Consider the following 23,956-nt stretch of genomic DNA (forward strand, 5'->3'; position numbering starts at 1 on the left):
AATACCCCAAATGGCACTAAATATGTGCAGCTCTTGGAACAGAGTGTAATATTATGAAATAAGTTTATCCTACTGCCACAGACTGCCTCATCCACATGATCCATAAGGAACAAAACTTGAAATTCCAGGAAAAATACGTTTCCTATGGTTTTAACATGCACCACGACTTAGCCACAGTGTGTTGTACAATGTATAGAGTACTCCATGAAGGTTTTAAAAAGTCAATGTTTGATTGTATAAACAGAGTATTTAATTGCTTTGAGTGATGTTCTGTTGGTAGAGTATATTCATTAATTTATCTCATGTATTATGGGTTTTGGAGCAAAGGAGTAATTATTAAACACACAGTAACGGTGCTGCTGTTACAACAACATCAGTACAAGGCCTTTCAGTGTTCTTAACAGTAAGACCATGAAAAACTATAAGGCCTTGACAAAGTAAGTGGTGTGGATTTGGTAACAACACAGTCCATAAAAACTTATTTTGATCTTGCAGTCCTAGCCTAAAGTCTGCATCGCTTGTTCAGTTACTGACTAAATGATGCTGTTTCACTAACATACAGAGAAAATCCATTTATGAAATCATCTGAATATTATAGAAAATTAGATACAGCTTGCATAAAGTGGTGCAGCTAACGGGATGATATATAAAGGTTGGACTATACAACATTAGTCTGTGAAGATGTGACCAAGTGACACTAGGGAGAGCCCAAAACAATCTGTATGATAATTATTTTTGTCTTGAGCAATAATTGTGATTTAGGATGCCGATATGCCTAGAGTCTGCAAGACAAGCACAGCCTCGTAGACCCTAGCAAACCCAAATCTTCTTCTTTCTGATCCAATACAGTCAGCCAGACTCAATTTCATGCATGGATTCAGTTGATGGCTGGAAATACACACCACTTTTGGGCCTCTGGTGAATTCAAACTTTCCCATGTTTGTGCCATCTTTTCAGTTACTCTCTCAGTGGGGCAGCATGGAAACTTGTGACATCAGCAACAAGAAAAAAGCTTTTGCTCTCTCTGCATATTCATTAGGTGAGCACCCATGGGGCCCTGAGAACAAGAAATAGACCTGTCCTCTCTCCAGTGGCCCATTACATCCAGGCTGATACCTGATCTACATGGCAGTGAATCAGACAATGAATCGTTACATCATTAGCCTTAAGAAAACTGATGCTAAAGATTTCACAAACAACATCCTTCACTATCTAGAGTGGAAGTGGACGCTTTTTTTCAAGTCACAGTTCATACATACATCCTATACATCCCATGCTCTTAAACCCCAGACCCAAAAGGGGAAACTCCAAAAAAGATATTGCCAGATCCTCCAGCTAAAGAGGTGGATGGCAAAAATTCTACTGCATGTCCACATAGTCATTCAGAGTCAATAAGGCCTTCAGCTACACGTGTTTATCCCCAAAGACCTTAGCAGCAGCACACTTCTAGACAGGACTGAGAACGTATTTCATAGAACAGTATCAGCTGATACTGCAAGGTGTGTGAAAGGGATTATTGGGACCATTTAAGGATCATTAAGCACCTTTTCTCACCTCACACAAAAATGATGCATGTTTGCAATCCATTTCTGCAGTTCCTTTACAAAGTGCAATAGTGCCTAGGGAACTGAGAGAATACAAATGAGAGATTATCTTTTGATCTACAGTGTTGCCTTAAAATTCCAAATCTTGCTACAGGAGCTCTCATGCATGCTGAATACTATCGTCATTAGATAATTACTCATTATAAATGAGCACAGACTAAAGCTAGACATACTGTTCAGCTTTCGGAGCACGTACAAGTTTCAGTGTTAAAATGAATATATAATACACTTCAAAACAATTTCTACCGATGAAATGTGCTGGATTTAAATGTAGGAGAAGTTTGTTTTTCTGGTGACTGGAAAAATCTTCCTTTGTAGTACTCAGTGACTTGCAGAATCTCAATGTAAAAGGTTATTTGAAACATAAATTAATACATTTTTAACTTTCTGAGCTCCATCACACAGACCTTTGGAGAAACTGCCTATAGGACACTGCACATTAACTAGATCTTGGGTTGATATCCTGCCTGTAAGTAATGTATACTGCATTACCAGCATATCTGCTGGATGCTTTGAAACCTCCCTGGATAGTTTCACCTCATTTTCCAGAAGGAACTGGAGAGATGTCCATCTTTCAAGAACCCATGACAGTAAGTTTTTAATACATTGAAAGGCCTAAAGCCCAACTATGCTATGTCCCTTGGAAATACAGTCTAGGATTGCTGTTACTTGACTTATGAACCAAATATTGTGGATGAACAATTAAACCATGAGGTTTGTCAGTAATTCACAGCCCTAGCACCACCCATTAATCCAGTCAATTTTTGATGCTGTTCTATGCTACACGGGTCTATTGTCTATTTCCTTCACTGCTGAAAAGCTAAGTAATCTCCACTACCACCCCAAAACCCTTCTTGCTCAATCTATTTGCATTTACTCTTAGAAGATGTCATTTCTGCAGATCTATCACTTTATTTATTCATTGCACTTCATCGTAAGTTTGGCTGCGGTTGTGCATGTTATCTTGGTGCCCAGAGTTTCCTAATTTATGTCTTATGATTCATAACTGAAAATAGTAATTGTAATGATCTATGAATAGATAGTTCTTGTTATTAACCACTCCACAACTTCACCATATTTGGAGGCAGAAGGCATCCATCCCATAAACCTGTGTCACGTATAACTTCTATCCCAATGCCCCTATATGGAAACCAAAGCTCAACTAGAAATAAGTATCCATCAGCAGGCAGAGCAGGACTAACCAAAACCACACCAATATCAGAGACTTACTCAGTGGTAGGTATATTTTTAGAGAAGATCCTAGGTGGCAAACCAGGGCCTTGCTAAAAGGCAACTCTAAGTTCAGTATGACTGGAGAAAAGTATATTACAACTCACCCACAGAATCCAACTTAATTCTTAAGAATTATTTTTTTTTAATCTATATATATATATACAGATATATGACCCCCTTTTTGCAGCTTATCTCATGTCATCAATTAACAATTTTTTAATTTGCTTCCAGGAAGAACTTATTCAAATGCAAAGCAGGAAAGAGTTTTGTTTATGAAAAAGGATCATCTCAGAGCGAAGTTTGTAATGTTCAGACATGTTCTAGAAATACCACTAACAAGTAAAATAAAAAATTTGCCTTCAAAAGGATTTTTGTTAAGAAAAAAGCCTGTTTGTTTTCCTCTTGTTACTATGGACATCTGATTAAAGACAGTGTCTTTTTACTGGAACCATCTTCTACTGCTGTGAAAAAAAAAAGTTGCCATCTGCATTAAAATATGTCCTTCTGCAAGTACTTATACATGCAATAAAGACAATGATAATTTGAATGGGGTACATATGGAGCTTACACCTGAGAAAGACCTAGTCTCCACACAACTATTTTAACAACAGAAGACAAATATATCTTAGCTAGAAATAGACACAGACATCAAATTTTTTAAAAATCTTTTTGTAATGTATTTTGATGCATTCACAGCTTTTCTTTCTTTATTTATTTCTTTTTCTATTTTATCTCTTTCTTCCTTTACAGCAGCTTAGGTTGAAGGAGGAATGACATCTTTAACCTTGAGATCTCTGTTCGTGCTGTATTTTGTCATAAGTGTATTATTTAAAAGCAATTCTTTGTATTTAACATCTCACCTCAGCATGCAAAATGGTTATGGATTAGAGTACTTTTGCTAGAGGGGAATGAATAGAGTGACTGTGAATTAGAAATGCTGGCTGCCTGGCTGGGTCACAGTTTTACTTCCAGCTTCTGGACCAGAAAAATCTTTCTGTGATACCCTTTGTCTTATCTGTTTATGTGGTTATTTCAAAATTGTGCATTACTAGTCAACGACTGTTTAGTGCAGGATGTTAGACTCAGTTTTTCTCAGTCACCGTAAATAATAAGATACAGTTACAGTATTTGCTTAGAGTGCAATCAATTTTTAAAGCATAAATGCCACATAATACTGTACTATATATTCTGGAGTTTCATCAGTGGTGCCGCTAAGAAACTATCTTCTACTGCAAGCAGCTGTCTGGGTCTGGTTTCTAAATTCATAGACTGGACCATCTGTAATTCAGCTTGCCAATCATTTGGCTAAAAAGCAGAGATCTTTTCTGACACACAGTCTATACTAACCAAATAACCTAGAAAACTACTTAGGTAATGCCAGTTCCAGTTGAATCGTACAGAGAGCAATCTGTGTCCACACGTCAGTGGCAATCACCCGCGCTGTCTGCAGCGCTGCCCCGCGTACGAGCACCGCGCCGGGCACACACACCCCCCAGGCTGCACTCCTCAGGCTTCCACTGGGAAATGGGGCGATGGCTGTAAGATCACCTTGAAAAAAAAACTAAAAATAACTCATAGCAGAAGCATTAAAACAGTATTATTATTTTGTGTCGGCCGTCCTTTGAAAGATTCTCAGGGAACATGAGGATGATGGCGGTGTTGTTGGCAGCATTAACAATACACTACAACCACAGTCTGATGCCACAGAGAATTCTGCTATGAGGAAAATCACAGCTCTATCAGAGAGCTAATCATTTCTTTTTTCACGGTCATGAAACAAGACCAAACCAAACCCCTTTCGCAGACTCGTTAACCTTCTGTCTTGATGAAAATTAGCAGCTACAGTTTCTTTCAAATAAATTCTGAAATTTTTAGTGGATGAAGCATTCCTCTATTCCTGTCAAAGGGTTGTGCAGCACAGCTGTTTTTAACAAATTCCTATTTTTACTCCCTGACTTTTGACTATCATTATGCATATGAGTTTCTTCAGCCTGCAAAGCACGTTTTAACAAGAAACATTAATGTTCCTCTACGTATATCATCTTTTCTCCTTATTCAGCAAGAAAAGGTGTTATAAAAAATTGAAAACATCTGCTCACTTGTATTAGAATTTCTCTTGAACTCCTTAGATTAGAAATACAAAGTTGATCGCAGAGGTTAATGATGAAGGCACAAAGCAGAACCATGTTTCTTTGTAAGTAAGTTTCAAAGGGAAAACAAATCCTATAAGTCAGTATTTATTAAAAAAAAAAAGAAAGAAAGAATTAAGAGGGAGTTTTTTATTAAGACATCTTTAGTGGCTGTATCAATATCTTAAGTTTTGTTAACCTTATAATAATTCACTGCTAACCCAGGAGCTAGAATAGGGTCAAGGCATTTTCTTCTTTTCCCTGTTGCTAAAAATCTTGCCTCTCTTATGCATCTTAGCATAGTTTATCAGAGTTTAATTTTTATGTCAGTGCATTGAATTACCACAATGTGGACAGCGGTCTCCTTCGCAATTTTAAACATTCACTGTAAATCCCACTTTTCCTCTCATTGCTTTCAACTGCTGGAGCTCTGTGCAAAGAGCTCTGATTGCAAGATGCCTGTCACAGCAGGTCTCTGCTGGAAACAAACACTCCTAGGAAATGCTCCTGAAAGGACTCAGTATACACGCCTCGCCTGAGCTCAGAGACAGAAAATCTCCCACTACATTAAGGTTTAGTGAGTCAGCTTTCCTGTTACAGAGGCAGGCAGTTTCAAAAACCAAGTGTACTCATTAGGTTTACTGAGCTGTTAAGTGTTAATGTTAGAGACCTACCAGCTACAATATTAGCTCATACCAGCAGCAAAGGAAGTCCTACTAACACCACCGCTCTTTCCTTGGTGCTTTCTTCTATTGTGCCAATTACAGGATGACAGACAGAGTAACATTTCTGAAGCTGTGACACATATTTGGTGATCTGCTGTATTCTGACACAAATTAAGGGCCAGGAGTCATACAATGATTGAGACACAAACTCTCTCCACAGAAATATCCCCACTGTACCAAAAAATCAGAAGATTTCAGGGGAAAGGAAAAAAAAAAGTATTGACCTTTTCCAACTCTAGAATGATTCACAGCACTACACTCTCGAAATCCTTCCGTAGCTTAGCAGATGTAAACAAAAATACAAAATGAAACTGAGAAGAAAGTACCTTATCTTTTTCCCAAAAGCTAAATATCTTGTAATTATGATAGTTCAATATCCAAGCTGATAATTCATCTGTTAATACTCTTTACAAAACATACAAACCATACTTTATGCATCTGAAGTCCTAACAATCATACAACAACTCAGACCCCACATACAGACATAACCAAATGCTATTCTATTCACAAGTTACAGCAATGAAAGGTAAAGGACCTGTTTCATCTGCAGATCTTTTCTGGCACACATCCTTTTCACAATGCTGTGAACACGTTCCAATATTGGAGTAGGTCAGAGTAATGCTGACTGATAATGGGTCAATGGAAAGAGATTCTTGTGATCTTCACAAAAAAAGAGAGCTAAGGAGATAATTTTAGAACCAGATGTGTGAGAGCTCCACCCCAGCAGAATCTGTAATCAGTGATATTTGACCCCCAGCAAAAAATAAGCATGTGTTTAAAGCAAAGCTTTAATATCAGTTGTAATAAGATAAAAACACTTTTTGCTTTTATAGTTTTCAAAGTGCTTTCTCTTACTATTCCTATTTCCCTTTATTGCCACTGTTTTTCTTTACATGTACTGCTCCTGAGGAGGGGAGGCAGAGGTTGTCTTTCTTTTTCTAAACAGTTCTTTGGTGTATGATTAGTATGTGACATGAGTAAAGCCTTTCTTGGTAGAGAAATGCTTGCTTTCTTTTAAAGTATTAGTTGAGGGCTAGACTTTATAACGTTTTATCCTACAGAGGACACATCTTCTGGGACAGTGGTTTCAGAACATCAGTCAAGATAACCGGATAAAAGAGCAGCTATTGAAATAGTGTCATTGTTCTTCCTGATATTTCAAAGAAACGGAGCTATTTTAGATGAGAGGGATTTAAGTACAGTAGAACATGAAGAATCAGCTAGCTATGTCCTTCTCCTGGAAACAACGTTTTAGCTGGATCAGTTATTGCTTCCTATTATTATTTAGAGAGAATTTTAATTTGACACACCAAGGCTTGAGGCAGAGCTTTATGCATTGCAAGGACAAGCATTGCAACAGTTTTACTTGGAAGTAAGGCTTGTCAGAATGCTGGTATTTTTCAAAGCATAAAGTAAAAAAAAGGGACCATGCTGTTAACTACTGTTCCATCTCGCTATCCCACCCCATTATCCCACCTAAGACAAGCTATTCAGGATACAATTGTGTTCCTTACACTGACAGAAGTAACACAAATCTGGGGACCACAAAAGCATTCGTTAAATACAATCTGCAACTTAGTGCTACTAACATGCAGTGGTACAGTGAGCATCTGCCAGAAAACTTACACAGTAAAGTTAAGAAGCTCATTAAGAAGCTCTGTGAAAGTTGATCTGGCAGTTGGGTGACACTGCAAATTAGAATAGCACAGTACTAGCCCATCACAGTATTGCTCAGCAGCATTAGCACTTCTCCTCTCCACGCACAGTGCCTGCCTTTTCACGACACGGTGAGTTACCCAGTTCACATCATCACTAACAGTGTGACTGAATGTCTGGAATCTAAGACAAGACAAGCTAACTATCTGTTTTTACAGGATGAAATGAAAACAAAAAGACTTGATATGCACTTAGAGGCATTGCTAGTACAGCATATGTTATTTGTATAGATCAGCTCCACTTTTATTATACAAGTATTAGTGAATGTTTTTACTGCAACTCTACTAGGAGAATAAAACATGCGTAACAGCGACATTGTATTCCGAGACCCACAAAGGTGGCAAAATTACTTTATGTAATCCAAGGAGTTTACAACCTAATTCAAATTGAAACATTGGAATGGATATGTACAAATAAGCAAGATAGTGTGAGAGCAGGATGAGAATCATAAAGGGGATACAGCAGATAGGAGCTTCTGAAACTGCTGAAATCAGCAATCTACAGAATCAGAGTTAACTCTGAAAACATTTGCAATTAGAATGTCACTTGGTTCCTTAATAGAAGTACTGGATCACACAGCATTCTGAATAAAATACAACACATACAAAATCCTGCTGCTATCTAGAAAGTAGCAAAATTATTTATTGGCATTAAACACAAAGGTGAGAATCTCAACCTCAGATGTAATATAAATCCAAGTGTATCATCATAAATATTTTGCCTAGGTCTCTCCAGCTCAACCCAGACAGATGTATTTTATTCTTCGGAATGTGTATAAAATATCCCTAACCAGCAGGTTTCAAGAAAAGCTGGTGTTATACTAGCTGGATCAACAGCATGTACCAAGGACACCAGTCCTACACTCCTCCGATGCAGAGCTTGTGCAAAGGTTTCTGAGCCTTCCCTTGACCCCATCACAGCAAAGTTAAGGTTTGACAAGTAGCCAGAAAATAAAAAGATCACAGCACAGATTATACAACCTCAAAAAATACGGAAACAGCAGTTTATCAAAAACACGCTGCTTTTCCGGAAGACTGAACGATATATGAAGAGCAAAGGAAAAAAAATATCCCTTTTATTCAGGAATATATGGATCTATATGAGCTTTTTGGAACAAAAATTCTAGTTGTTCCTAATGCATGCGTTAACCCATTTCCCTACCAAATGCCCAGTTAAAAGGAAAACATCAGATTAAAGGATGCCCACAACTCTAGATGAACAAGGACAGCAATCACTAGATTTACCAAGCTGATCAGATTTGACTGAGCAAATGCCGTTACTTGAAGTGCACTGTCAGTTGGGAATCTTCTTTGTTCAATAAATACAATTCTGTTTAATTTCTAAGTCAGACTGGTAGCTGTAGACAGTCATTAAATATATTTCCTGATGTATTTTTCATTAATCTCAGTGAAATCAAGTAATAAATTATGATGCTTCAAATGAAATCATAATAATGTATTTTTTTACATGGCTTAGATTATATAAAATAATAAAAAATTATCTATATAAAATGAAATGCTTTGTGGCTGATGAGTAATAGAAACAGAAACATCATGTGAACTTTATCTTACTGTGTGGATGGCCTAATAAAAATTAGAAGCAAAGGAAGGCTTATTGTCAAGAGACGGCCAGCACTCCCCTCCTACAGAAGCCTTGGTGGCGCAGGGTGACTTTGCCACCCCAGACTCTTGCTGCCACCTGGCACTTGTGCCCGGTTTTCACACTTGTCATTTTCAAACCCAGCAGACAAGATAAGGGATTGCTTTGCTCGCAGAGGTCTGCTTCCCCATGATAAACTTCTATCTCATCCATAACTTGATTTAAGATACGTAGGATATACTCGTCTTCAAAGCTGTCACCAGAAGGGAACTCTATCAATGAGTTCAGCTTTCATACGCTCCAGATAAACTTTCCGTTTTAATCTATGCCCTTTGTGACTTTTCAAGCTATTGTAACCATCAAAGCCCTAATGCACTGTCGGATACAGGGTGCTCCAAATTAGATTCCATTTACCCAGCCAAACTCTGGGGCCTCTGTTTACTACAAATATGACAGCTAGTCTGATCTAAAAGGAGTTTGAAAAAGTAGAGGGAAGAAATTTGTTCTCTATCCACCTCTGCCCCACCAGGCTGCTTGCTATAGTGATATATTTTAAAACCTTCATAAATCTCAAACGGAAAAAAAATAGGATTATCCATTACCATGTCAGATTAAGTGATAACATAAATATATATCACAGAACATCTGCCACTAAATCACTGTTTATAGATGTCAGATCTCATTTATTATTAAAAAAAACCCAAAACAAACACTTTAAAGCCTTCCTTATTATTTCGCTAGAGATGACTGGTTTCTAAACTCCAAGGTGGAGCTATTCTTTCTAATCTTTTTATACAGAGTAACTTCTGTTATAAACTTCAGTCAAAAATAACATTAGGCAGTATTCACAAACACATTATTATTGCCTGTATTACTTCATCTCAGTATGCAGTTTAGAAAATCCAACAGATTTTGCCCATTGATTTTCCTCATCAATCCCCATGGCTTTTGCATGGAAGATGCATCTTGGAGAGCTTGCTTTTATCTTTTCTTACAACAGCAGAAAATGTACATCAAAGCTTTATATTTTGATATCAACAATAAAATATCTAAAATTTACTTTCAGAAGAATTTATATAGAGTACTCCTTATCACAGAAAGTACAAGATTTTAAAAACCGGAGTTTGTGCTTGTAGTGCTGCGTTTGACAGATAGGGTCTGAGAAGTACAATCTTTTTGCTTTTACATTTTTTCATTTAATTTGCTTTGCCCGTTTTCTCCCCCTTGTATCAGCTGCCATGATAACTCTTAAATCAGGCACTCAGAGATCAAATTACAAAATCATTGAATTATTTCTGAATGTGCAATCTGTATCCTCTTAGGTACACGTAAAAAACATGCTTGCAAAAGCCACTCATCTGTGTCATTGTAAATTCACCTCTCCAATCTGACCCTTTCACCCTTCTCCACTCTCCAGCCATCAACAAATAAGGAATATCATAATGTTTTGTTTTATATGAGTTTCTGTCGGCTTATTCACTGCATATGCTTATGACTAGACAGCTATTTTATTTTAGAAAAAGACAGCTAAAACATCCGGAAAGTCCACACAGTCGTCAGCCCTGTGACTTCCAATGTCCTCAAGCATATGCCATGCAGACATAATATTGCACTTCTAAAGGAGACACCCTTTAAAAAGTGAGCGTTGAGCACATTCTGATTTTGATCTCTGCCAGTTCCCCATCTTTTAAATCAAACAGCCACTTAATGATTGCTGTGGTGGTTTATATATACGTGATTCATGGGCACGCTTTCAAGAGGTCATTGGAAAGGTTGGCATTTCACAAAGTGGTACAGTACCGTACTCAGCCATTACACTCTCCCACCTACGTACAAGCTAATTTGATTAAAGGTAGAAGATCAATCAAACTCTATTGCCTCAGAAAGATTAATTACCTCAGCACTTTCTGAATTAATTATTAGTGTTCAGCCATGGGGATAGAAAAACCCAATACAGCAGATGTAAAGGGACCCAATGGGTAGATGCGGTAGATGGGGATGTATTTTAGCCCAAGATTTATTATTTTTAACTAATGACAGGGTCTAATTTGAGAAAAAAAAAAAAGAAGACAAGAAGAAGAACACAAAAAATGAAAACACCACTAAAAAACTCCTATCTGCTGGCAAGTACTCCAGCCTCAGTTCTGAGACAAGGAACGAGATACTTAAAACTTTGGAGTTTTATTTTTTCTTGTGCCCCAGCATGAGGCCTGAAGTCCAGCTGCCCGAGAAGTCTTATTGATGATGTTTAAAGAGTATATTTCAGCAACTGCAGAGTATCTGATTATCAGAGAAGTCAGCACGGCAAAAAAATGTAGCCATTTTCCCCAGGGAGAGCGAGCTTCCTATCTTCAGCTGTCTGCCGTCCGTGTGCAGCACTGACCCTTTCTTCCTCATGATGACATCAATGAGATTTACAGGACTCTGTGAGCCGTCGTTAAGGTAAGGATCCCGCAGTGCCTGGGCAGGGCTGGGCTGCCAGCACAGTGGCAGCAGGGCAAAGCTCCCCAGCCGGCTGCTGCAGCTCGAGCACCAGCCCACTCTCCAGCCTGGCACTAGAATCTGAAGCCAAGGACTAATGCAGAACCAAGACAGCAAACGTTCTCATTGACAGCTTTCATCTTACGGAGATAGAAAAGGGAACTCTTGGATCACAGAACAGATTTGCTGCTATTACAGATGGTGATTTATTTGCCCTCTCAAAATTTATCAAGCTTCTCTTTAAAACCAGTTAGCATTCTCATTCCCTGCTTCTATACTTTTTCACTAATTTGTTTGAAATCCCCAAATTTCTAACCTTGGCTGGTGGACAGACAACACCTGTTCATTTGCCTGTGAAGCAATCCAGAGCTTCATTTTGGCCCCTTTTCTCTGCTGTTACTTGACAGCAGTTCCAACTCCCAGCCAGCTTTTACCTTGCAGTTTAAACAAGCCAATATAAATTCCTTTTTCTTCATATAGGCGTTCCATTCCCTTTTTATTAATAATATTTCTTTACATCTCTTTCTCAGGTGAGTTCACCTTTCTTTAATGTGGGAAGCCAACACCATACATAATCTGCCAGTTGTGGTATCATCACTGCCTTGGGGTTTTTCTTTCTGCTTTTCCTGTACTAGGAGTAACCCAGTTTTTTTCACAATCACATCAAGTACCGGTGATTTATAGTTTATCTTTGTAACACTGGGTTGTTTTTTTCTTTAGGTCATTTGGAGCTGGTGATTTATATACTAGTTACATGCACCAGTTCCTATGAGAAAAACTCCCAACTGTTAGGTTTCATCCCACCACTATTACTCCAAATCCTTAGCAAAATCCAATTCTTGCATCAAAGACACCTCCTCCTCTATATTTTCAGTGATGCTTGACTTTGAGATAGCAGAATATTTCATTGGCACGTTTCTGCTCTTTAATGCCAACCTCACTAATGAAGATAATAACGGAAAATTTTCAATTCTTGTATTAAAATGTGTTTCTTCCTTCTTGACCACTAATGCTCCACCTTAATGTCAAAATAATAGTTATTAGTTCTTAGTTGTATAAAGACTAACTAAACCTGTATTCCCCCATATTAAAAATACACATCATTAAATGAAATAATAGAGCTTATTTAGTTCTACTTTATGGAAACCTACAATACCATTTATTGTTTTCTGTTTACATATATCGTCATTATATATCTTAATTACTTTCTTTTAATATTTTCCAGTAGTGAAGCCTGGCTGAGCACGTGTTTTTTTCTTGACACCTTGTCTCTCAGAATTACAGAAAAATAAGGAAAACACTATCAGTTTTGATATCCTGGGAGGAAGATTATCTCTTCTCCTCCACATGAATGCACTGAACCTGCTCTGACTTTTAGTTCCATTATCATCATTCTTCATCAGCCTGTCTTTGCTCTCATCAACATCATCCTTATCAAAAATTAAGGCAAGGTGAAAGTGTTCTTTTAATTTTGGGGAAGAAATATCTTTAATCATGAACAGATGTCACCCTTACTGCAAACCTTCTTCTTATGTGGCTAAATACCATAGATTACAGTTGTAATTCCTCTTAAGACTAATTCTCTTGAAGTCTGGTGATCACTTAAAGCCAGCATAAGCTTTGCCCCAGCTACTCATTCACTCGTTTGCTGTCCACAAGTAGCGAGTGCCTCTTGTAAAGAATGAAATTGGGGAACTTATCTGGTTAAAAATAAGCTTTCCCCCCCAGATCCAGTTGAACCTGGATGAATTCTTCTGTCCTGTTCACCCAAGTAGCTCTACAAATGCGTGTGCTGCCACAAGAGAAGGGACGATTGGGAAATACAAACAAGCAGCAATAGGCACTTCTGACAACACGAGCTCGAAATGGACATGATGTGACCATACACATCAGTTCCCATTTTGACCATCCTTTCCTTAGCACTACATGTTCTGATTTTCTAAACAACTTTCTTTGCTTATTAGTCACTAATTCATACAAAACATCATTATAGACGCCCACCCTCCTTAAGATGTCAGTTTTCTCTTGTTCTAACCCCTGGAATCTCAGCGTGATTTGCCTTTAATTTTCAAAAACTTTGTTTATACTTCCATTTTGTTTACACAGAATGGTTACACTTGTTTAATTGCAGATCACTCTCAGGTTTTCTGGGTTTTTTTTTCTCCCCCCAAAGCTGCAATTACATTCCTCATACTCCGTTCAGTTTCTTAGCTGAACTGGGCGTGTTTTATGTTTTCCAAATAAAATTAAGAAAAACAATTTTATTCTCTAGAGGAAAGAATAAAGCCAGACTATAAAAACAGGTGGAACATGAAAATTTGTCATAAATACGTTACACATGTATTAAATAACCAAGCGTATCATGTACCTTTCAACCCCTTGCTCAACATCATTGCTTGGAGCCACTATGTGGGCACCATTGGGAGAGAGGTTCCTGGGGAAGTTTACAAAGAGAATTTCTTACTTTTTATCTTTGTAGTGTGTTCTGTATTTCAACATAATACAGAGGGGGGAAAAGTGGTATGGTTAAAATTCTTAGCGTAGGGAGTTATTGGAGCATCATTATTAGCTTGAGCAATTTATAGGTAGAAAATATATGAATACTATGTATATTAGTGCTGCTACTTAAGGATAATGTTCTCTACAAACCTACATGCTTTTGTATATTACTGTTTACTTAGTGTGACACTTTATTAGCATCTCCCCCTTATGACACATCTATCACACTGCACATTATGCTTTTTTGAGTAGGCAACTAAAGTAAGAAAAGACAAATCATTTAAAATAGCCTACTTCTAATTTTAATTAGTACACTCAATTAATTTTAAAGGTGTATACATATAAGCTGTTCATAGTTTTCTAACCACTTCACATATTCTTACACATATTCTTCCACCCTTGCCTCAGTCCTATATTGGATGTGAATTTGTAAGGCTTCCTCTGACCAATATTTCTCAGCTTTTGTTATTTTAACTTATGCTGATCTTTTCAGTGTTTTGTAACAAATGCTTTGTTAATGCTAGTAAATTTAAAGTTTCCAAAATGTAATCATTTCCATTATTGGAGAAACTAACAAAACCTATAAACTGTATTCAGGAAAAAACAAGAGGGAGAAAACACTTTTGAATATATCTCTATGTGATGAGACATCTGTCATCAGCTTTCATAAGCCACTTAACGTCTCAGTAGGCTCTAGACATTATTGAAGTTGTTTCATCCCAAGTCTATGTCTCCTTGGTAGGCAAAGTTGAACTAAATCACCATCAAATGATTAATCAGGCTTAATGTTTTAGACAATGTTTCAGATTAAGAGAGGTCAGATATTAAAGATCTTGAGACAGAATAGAGGCCATGCTTATTCCATTGTATGAATTCTGGTATCCAGTGAGATTATTCGAACAAATATTCGTTTCTCTGTTCACATTAACAACATTTCAGTCCATGAAACAACAGGAATACTGTGACTATATCGTACCACTAGCAGCTTCTTTGTAGAGGGAGTTATCAACTCAGAGCATTTTTCACTATTTCATTACTGACAAAATATGTTACACATGCACAAGCGAACAAAATGAAACAGGCTGAACACTTACATAGATCAGCACAAAAGATATTTTGGTTGTTCTTACCTACAGTAAGCCACTTCGTAGCCCTACAGTCAACAAAAATATGCTGTGGGTCTTCCACTTCTTTTTTACTTAAGTGTATGAATGCACACAACAGACATCAGTTTATAGCTGCTTTTTTTCTTGCCACTAGATGCTGCCACTAATGTAAGTATAAAGCACTAAAAAGAACTGCAAACTATACTTTCAGCACTGTACGTATTGTGCTATATTGTGTTTCAATACTGTTCAATAACATACATGTTAGAAGGGCAAAAAATCTTCGCATAACATATATTAAATGGTGAATTCAAGTTTAAAACTGAACTGTCATCTAATTAGACAGATGATTAAACTTTCTTCAACTTCACACTTGAAAAGACATCAGATGCCTGCTTACTCTCCACACAGTGATATATGCCAATGATATTCAGATATCAAAGCAGCATTGGTATTAGGGAAACATTCTAGAAAAGTCACGATCTGTATTTCTTCTGAAATTGTAAAAACTGCATTCAGAAAGCACTCCTAAGTCCAAAACCCAAACCTGTTTATAAATGGTAAGAAAGGATCCACACATCATTTTTCATTTCCTCATACACCAGGTCCTGTCCCATGCTCTCTGCATCAAAGGACCCAAATAGTGATTTCATGCACATCTTGCTAACTGCAGTAAAGCATAAATATCAGAGCTATAACCAATAAAAGGAGAAGGTAGCTAGAAAGGAAGCTTGGGTCATACATATGTATAGCAACAGCAGCAAATACAATACATAACTTGAAATTTTATTTCTTTAGGGGTACATTTGTAGCCCTTTAGAGCCTCATTCTGTGAAGAACTCAGTTTGACTGCCTCAAAAAATCTTAAGGGTATATTACAGCCTCAAATACATAAACACAAACAAAAGCCAACGATGAATAATGTTTTCAACACATTCAAAACCTCTGATGGTTCTTGCTAGCTGTCTATCAGCTCAGAAAAAATAATATTCTGCCTTATTTCAGGAACCATGTAACTTTACAAAATTTTAGAAGTCTAAAACTGAGGATCCACCGTTAATAGCTTATGATCTGAAAAAAAATGAGAGAATGGACCTCATCTGTGTAGTCAAGCCCCTCGGAGTCCAGTCTCAGGCAGCACAAGGCAAAGGCAGCAGTGCAATTTTCAAGAGCCCATCTGAATTTGTCAGAGCCAGCAAGGAGCTGGAGGTAATGCTCTCTGCTGGATGCCGTATTTGTCAGTGAAGAGATGTAACTACCTTCTCACAGAGCTATTCCAAGTGCGTAGGACTTACTAATTCATTCTTCATGATACACTAAAGCAGCTGAAATACACCTTTCGGGCCAAGTTTTGCCCAGAACAGATGTATTTTCAAATCACTTATTAGGCCGCTAACAAGGCCTTAGAGGCTTACACACATTCAAGTGTCTCTTTATCAATGGCACAGTTCAATTTAATCTAGATAAAGAGCCCCTGGATAATTAACGTTTGACTAAAGTACAGTGGAGTCTCTAACTGGCTATCACATCAGGGCAGAGAGAGCAATACCAGCATCCATAGCTCTACTGTGGTCCCGAGCTCACCTTGGTTTTGCCTCTTTTCAATATCATAAGAAGGCAGTGACAATAGCAGAAGATGACAGACTTTTGAGATTACTATTACATACCATAGTTGTTCTTACAAGACAAATCCGGAAACTAACCAAGTGGCCAACAGCACGGGGTTTAACAAGGCTCAGTGTCTGGTCCTGCACTTGGGTCACAGCAACCCCACGCAACGCTACAGACTTGGAGAAGAGCAGCTGGAAAGCTGCTTGGTGGAAAAGGACCTGGGATTGTTGGCCCAGGTGGCCAAGGCCAACATCATGCTGGCTTGTATCAGAAATAGTGTGGAGAGATGAACAAGGGAAGTGATCACCCCCTGTATTCAGTGCTAGTGAGGCCACATCTCAAATATTGTGTTCAGTTCTGGGCCCTTCACTACAAGAAAGACATTGAGCTGCTGGAGTGCATCCAGAGAAGACCAATGAAGACGGTGAAGGGAGCAAAAATCTTATAAGGAGCAGCTGACAGAAATGGGATTATTTACCCTGGAGATAAAGAGGCTGAGGAGAAACCTTCTCATTCCCTAGAACAACCTGAAAGGACATTGTAGTGAGGTGGGTTTTGGTCTCTTGTCCCAAGTAACAAGTGATAGGATGAGGGTAAATGGCCTCAAGTTGTGCCAGGAGAAGTTTTGATTGGATATTATGAAAAAAATTCTTCACCAAAAAGGTTGACAAGTATAGGAACAGGCTGCCCAGGGAAGCGACTGGGTCACCATCCCTGGAGGTATTTAAAAGATTTGTACATGTGGTGCTTAGGGACATAGTTTAGTGGTGGCCTTGGCAGTGTTACAGTTATAGTTGGACTCAATGATCTTAAAAGTCTTTTCCAACGTAAATGATTCCACCTAAACCCTTATTTCCAGAGACTGCAGTGCCTTCACAAACCTACTCATCATCCAGAAGTTCTCCTAGTTAATATAAACTACAACACACACTAGTGCTGGATAGGGAAACACATTAAACAGCATAAACTCCCTCAGAGCAGTATTTATGACTGTAAGTCAATAGTGTTAACCCCATCAGAAAGCTCATCTGCACATGGCACAGAAGATCTATAAAACTACCAGGTAATCCATAAACTCTTAACAGCTCAAGAATGTTTCATTTCCAATGGTCAGGCAGCATTTTTAGAAACATAGAAACTGTTTTGACATTTAGAAGCAATGGGCTTCTTTGGCCGCATTAAAATCAACATTCAGTTTTAGTAATTGCCTGAAAAATAATTTCTCTTTTGATATTCAAATGATTTAACAACTAAGATGAGCAGAGTTCATCACTTACTGGACTCTGGGTCTGAGTTGCCATCTCCTTCTGTCCGGCTGTTGGGTGAAGCTTGCTCATAGTACTCCTCCTGGGGAAAGCCGAGGGGCAAAGGGTGCGATGTGCTAGCACCACTCGTGGGTTCATGGTCTCCGAGCCCACTGTCACTGCAGCTTTCCTGGGAGCCATCTGGTAGGTGAAACGTGACACGGCGCTGAGGCTACAAGGAAGGAAGAAAATTATATGGTTTCCACTACAGTATCAGTAATTGCTTAATGCAAGCAATTTAGGAAATGTATTATTTCAGTTATCTGCTGAAGACGCATTATCTAGAGTTGTGCACAATTTCAGGCTTTCATGAACAGGCAGCCTGCTTTCAAACCTGCTTCACCTGACAGCACTGCTTTCTTCTATTTTTTAAAAATGTAAGCCCTGATGCAAAATGAAAGACACCTCAAACTAAAGAGATTCTGTCAGACTTCACAAGTCTTTGGATGCCTTTTGTATATTGACTTGGAGATTTCAATCACTTCTTGAGGCTCAATTTATTTCGCTGCTCAGTTTTCCGGTTTTCAAAAAACATTTTCTTTCCCATTAAAAGCTGTTCCACACTTCTGGGGCTAAAAATGTAACATACTTCTAATGTTATTGGGTTCATCTCAGGCAGAGAAAGAACAAATAATAACAAGCCTTATGTACTGAAAACAATTTTAATAGATTTTGCACATCCATTAAACTAATGAATTAAAAGTATATTCCACTACTTTCCTTCAGACATTTCATTACAACCCCTTTGATTGCTGTTATATCACAGATCTGTATCTTAACTGTAAAAGACTAGAAGCTGAGAAACAGAGGTAAGGAAGGAAAGCACAGGTATTGAAGGAAGGGCCAGGTGGTTGAAGCACCTGAAGCATCATGCATAAGACATTTTCATTAATTAAGTGATTCTGGGTGATTTAGAAGATGAATAAGTGAAATGCAAATCTCTCCCAGTATTGAAAGAAGATATGAGCAAAGAAATAAGAAGCTCTCCTGCTTATTTCCATGTGCCTTGGAAACATGAAGATTCAAAAAAACCCAAAAATAACAATTTTAAATGCTTCATGATACTCAAAATTCCATTTGAAAGGCAATGCAAAATTTTACAGCTGCAGAACTGCCAGGATTAGCAATGCCAGAGATCAGATTTTTGATGCAATTAGACAGAAAACCCTATATACCTTGTTTATAATACAGCAGATGTTGCCAGAGATCCCCAGATATTTGATTCTTATAGGTAATAGTGTTGAACACCACTGCTTATACTAAGTTTTTGCTAAAAAGTTAAGTTCCTCTATTTTTCAAGATCTCTTTTTGTCATTGTGACACTATTACATATGCCCACGGACAGCTGCTGTACGGTGTGGTACAGCCAAGAAAATGGCAAGATCAACTTCACCTATGCAATTCCTGACAGATGTGAGTGAAAACTCCTCTTAAAAGCTACCAGTAAGAAATTCACGGCTTTCCCAGAAAATCTGTCCTAATGCTTCACCATTACTAATGGAGAGGTTTTCTTCTACAGTCTAAACTGCCTCTTTCTTGTTAGAAATTAAATCACTTCTGCAGTCCCATCCATCATGGTTTGGTTATTCCCACTCATCTTTCTGGCATTTGGCACTTTAGTCTACTTCAGAATAAACAGACCTTATTATTTCAATCTGTCGTGTGCTTTCTGATGTCTCTTACTGCTCCCTCCTGCACTCGTGCTCACACATGCTTTTCTGCGCACTGCTCAAAACTCGTTACGCAGCTTCAGCTGAGATCGTTAAAGTGTGGAGTAGAGCAGAGGATCATTTCACATCTCCTGCAGGCCCCACTAGTGCTTTGCCTTTTCCATGGCAGCATAACACGTTTTACTTGCCAGCCACTATAATGCCCAGCTACTTTTTTAATGACCTTTTGCTAGCTGTCCCCTTTCTGGTTGATGCCATTGATTGCTGGAGCTGGAGCACAAGCATGGTACTTTTCATTTATTCCTCCTGCCATTCTGTTTTTTCCAGATGATTTTGTCTGTTTATCATCAAGTACACTTTGCCTTCCAGCTCTGCTTTCCTGTTTATCGAATTTGCAGATTTTAGATTCTCCTTCATTAGGCAGATCTTTAAAAAAATTGGAATGGAAAGAAATCAGTTGAGGAAGTCTGAAAACCTGAATATCGAAAACTTCCTGTCACATAGGATAGAAAGGGGAGAATAGAACCCTCTTGTGATTGTAGGAGAAACCTTAGTGCCTATCAGGAAAAATTTCAGATGGTGAAAGGTTCACATCTAACACCGCCCCACTCATGCATTTCTGATATCACCATAAGACTCTCACTTAACTCCATAGTGAGCTGCCTGACGGTGCTCCCAGGGCTCTCTGGAAGGCTGGTCAGGACAGTGGTCCTGTTTGTCCCACTGGCTGTCTTCTTCTTTCTCTAGTACTTACACAGGTAGAGAGCTACAGGGGGTGTCTCTGCACAGTCCAGAAAAACAGATGGATCCAGAGAAATTACTCATATGACTTATCCTATTCTACTTCTTAACTGTCAATTCCTTCTCAGAGGCCTATTCATACCAGCAGAATCAGTTGACTCTTATCTGAAAGTCCAAATAACTAAGGTTTTGTGGAGTTGATCCAGTGAAAACATTTCCATAGTGTTTCTGATTCACTCCCTACATACAAAACTGCACTGAGCTCCCACAGCCGTATAACACTGATATGTGGGAATGCAATACACCACTTCCCTAGTCTTAAATGAGTCTGCTGTTCAAAGTACCTATGAAAAACCAACCTTCCTTGCATATACTGTTTGTAAAAACTACGTGCATTCTACAAGCTACCAGTGGAATTTAAGAATAAAGTATTCTTAAAACCTTATTAGCCCAAGTTTTAGTATTACATACCAGTATCAGCTTTAGTGAATGGCTGGGAATGCAATGGTTACTATTACATGCAAATGGGATTCACTAAGTTTATACAAATGAATATTTCTCTTCATGATTTGTCATCAAAATACAGCAACTGTTCTTTAGCAGATGGCAGTAAAGGAGACCACAATGTCATGAAGTCTTTTGCCTAGCCCAGTGAGAAAAATCAAAAGCCATATTCCCAATAAAATTAAAAACCTCACTAACTAATCCTTATGTTCAGTAAAAACCTGTAAACATTTAGTAACATAAACTGAGATGTTATTAGTAGGAAAAATAAAAAACATATGATTTAGCTGTCATCAGCTAAAGGCTCATGATTTTTAATCTGACAGCGTCTGTGTCACACCTGATAATATTGATGACAGGGTACTTTCAGAAGAATTTATCAAGACGAGAAAAAAACCCAAACCAGCTGTTTCTCTACATGGCAGCGTTGCCATTTTCTTAATTCATGCAGGCATCAGACAATGATCTGGAACAAGTAATCCTAATAAAATTTTGCCAAAAACTGGGACTTCTGTCACGATTATTTTGGAAATTTCCTCCTTGAGGCATTTAAATTTCAATTTATAAGATTACAAAATATCCTTAGACTCCAGCTGCTTTTCTATTTATCTCCAAAGGGAGTTAGCACTGATAGTAATAGAATAACAAGGATTTCAGTTTGTTTTATTTATTTGACTGACAGCATATTTTCTCAAAAAAAGAAATGCAAGCAAACCCATTATGTACCCTCAGTGGATTCAGAAAATGCTGATGTAGGAACTTGTAATACAGACAATTAAACTGATAGGGGAAAATGAAGTGAAAATTTAAGGAAAAATGTACAGCAGCATATCATTTCTCTGACATATTTAACAATATTAAATTACTCTTCATTGGTATGAAAAAAGAATTTTGCTTCCAGAGATGTCATGAACCCAGACACAAATTCCGTCAGAGGTCTCATACAGAATCCAAAAAAGAACTGCATTTTGTAATAGCAGTGTGTGTCTGGAGGGATCAAATTATCTTAGAAAACCACAGACCTTTTACTCTCATTATTGAAATTTATATGAAGACTGATCAAAGCCCCAAACTATTCTGTGTTCAATCTTTCACTACAATAATTAGACTGTGGCAGTGGGAATAATAAAAGATGAGTCTAAGTAAATAGCTTTGGATACATCGAAGGGAATGATTTCTGGAATTATACACCAGGGGTTAGCCAATTTATAATCAAAAACTGAAAAAAAGGTAATAGAAAAAGCAGCAGATATCAACCGAGGAACATTAAACTATTAACCTTATTATCTTCATTCATTGAAGCAAATTAATATCCTTTTAAAAGGAGATAATAAAGAAAACATATTACTATTTCATTTATGTTGAATTAATTCTATTATTTAGATGATAACTCTGATTCAAAACAGACCTTATTTAGGAGATGCTGTAAGCACAGAAGTAAAAGAATTGGACTACTTCAACATTTTTCTCCACCATTAGCAGCCAGTAAATAAAGAAATACTCAAGAATATTTTTTAACTTAAAAATCTAGTCTTGCTATTAATATTCATTTTCTTGGTTGCTTACATCTTTCAAATGCTAGGAAGGTATGAAATACATGCCTTAAATAACCAGCAAGAACTGTCTTTGGTTATGACCTGGACCACTTCTCAGCTGTTAAAGAAAATCCCTAATCAAACTACAATTTCCAGCTGAAATCTTTTATACTTAACTATCACCTTTTCCTCCAAAACTACAATCTTTTGTTCCTTATGCTTTGACAGAGACACACCGGATCCAGCTATTAGCATGGTAAAATTTTCACAATCACATGGAAACAAACCACTTATAAGCATCCAACAAGAGACCCAACTGGAAACGTGTCTTTGTACTATGACACAAGAAAAGACAGTATTTTTATTTTTCATTTCCCTAAACTTAGTTGTGTAGAGCGCAGCGATTATAGCCCAAACAGTTCCTATCAATAGTTTTTTACATCTGTATTTCACATACCTACTGCAGCTCAGAGCATTAAATAGTAACTAAGAAGTTACTATGTTATTTTGATTACTTTGTAATGGACAGCTGATACTGTAATGTATCAGCTACTGTCTTAATGATTTCATCCCCTTCAGCTTCTGATTTTCTGTTTTTCAAATCAAACAGATCTACTGTTTTCCCTATTTACCATATCTACCCTTTTAAATATTGACAAAATATTACATTTTCAGACATTTAAAACTTCTGGAATCCAAAATAATCCTTTTGACATTTTTGTTATAAATTTAGCTAGTCCTCCTGATTTAATATCACTAACATCAATAACTGGTATCCTCACTAATTACTGATGGAACATAAATTGCCTGGCTTTCTTCTAAATAAGAGAAAGCTTTGAAAAATACTTTTACTTTTCTTCACTGTGATTAATAATCTAACTGTTCCTTAGTAACATGAGCTATGTAAATAGTTATAGGCTTTCACTTATTATGGTTTTAAATATCTCCACTCATTTTATTGATTTATTTAGACGCAGAAAGCATAACCTATGCATTTCAAAATGGCAACAAAATGCTTGGTTGACTGCCCAGACAAATGCAAATTCAATGTGGATGATTATCCTAGACAGATTTGTAGCTTTTCAGTGAAAGAATTGCTACCTCCACAGCAAATCAGTGGAATGGACAGTGCCCCTTTACCTATTCAAATGGAAATTACTTAAAATTGTCAGATCTTGTGGGTGAATCCAGCTATACAAAGAGTTGGCTCAAGTGATGAGAAGTAATCTTGCAAGATTATCTTGTAACTCTATCACACTTACTTACTCAGGTTGCCTTATAAAAATCATACCTCCATGTTCCTACGGCTATTTCTTGCAGGCATGTAAAACTGCACTTAACTGGTATGCAAAAATGTTATATATTTCAGCTATTGAAAAAGAATAATTTTGTTAAATCTTTTTTCATGTTGGTAAGAAACAGAAACTTTTTCTAAGACCGCCTGCTTTAAGAAGCAAATTTTCACTGATGCCATTTTTCTTTGAAGTAACTAGAAGCTC

The 23,956-nt window shown here is 37.5% G+C and overlaps 1 protein-coding gene across 1 annotated transcript in view; it reads right to left on the bottom strand.

The window, feature by feature from the left end:
* The window catches only part of PCDH11X (protocadherin 11 X-linked), a 444,083-nt gene that overhangs the window by 103,376 nt on the left and 316,751 nt on the right, over positions 1 to 23,956 (bottom strand). The window contains exon 6 of the mRNA XM_069868038.1: positions 17,981 to 18,179. Within this exon, the coding sequence (XP_069724139.1) occupies positions 17,981 to 18,179 (199 nt within the window). The remainder of the gene's footprint in view (positions 1 to 17,980; positions 18,180 to 23,956) is intronic.

This window comes from Phaenicophaeus curvirostris, chromosome 13 (assembly GCF_032191515.1).
Source record: "Phaenicophaeus curvirostris isolate KB17595 chromosome 13, BPBGC_Pcur_1.0, whole genome shotgun sequence".
Taxonomy (NCBI): Eukaryota; Metazoa; Chordata; class Aves; order Cuculiformes; family Cuculidae; genus Phaenicophaeus; species Phaenicophaeus curvirostris.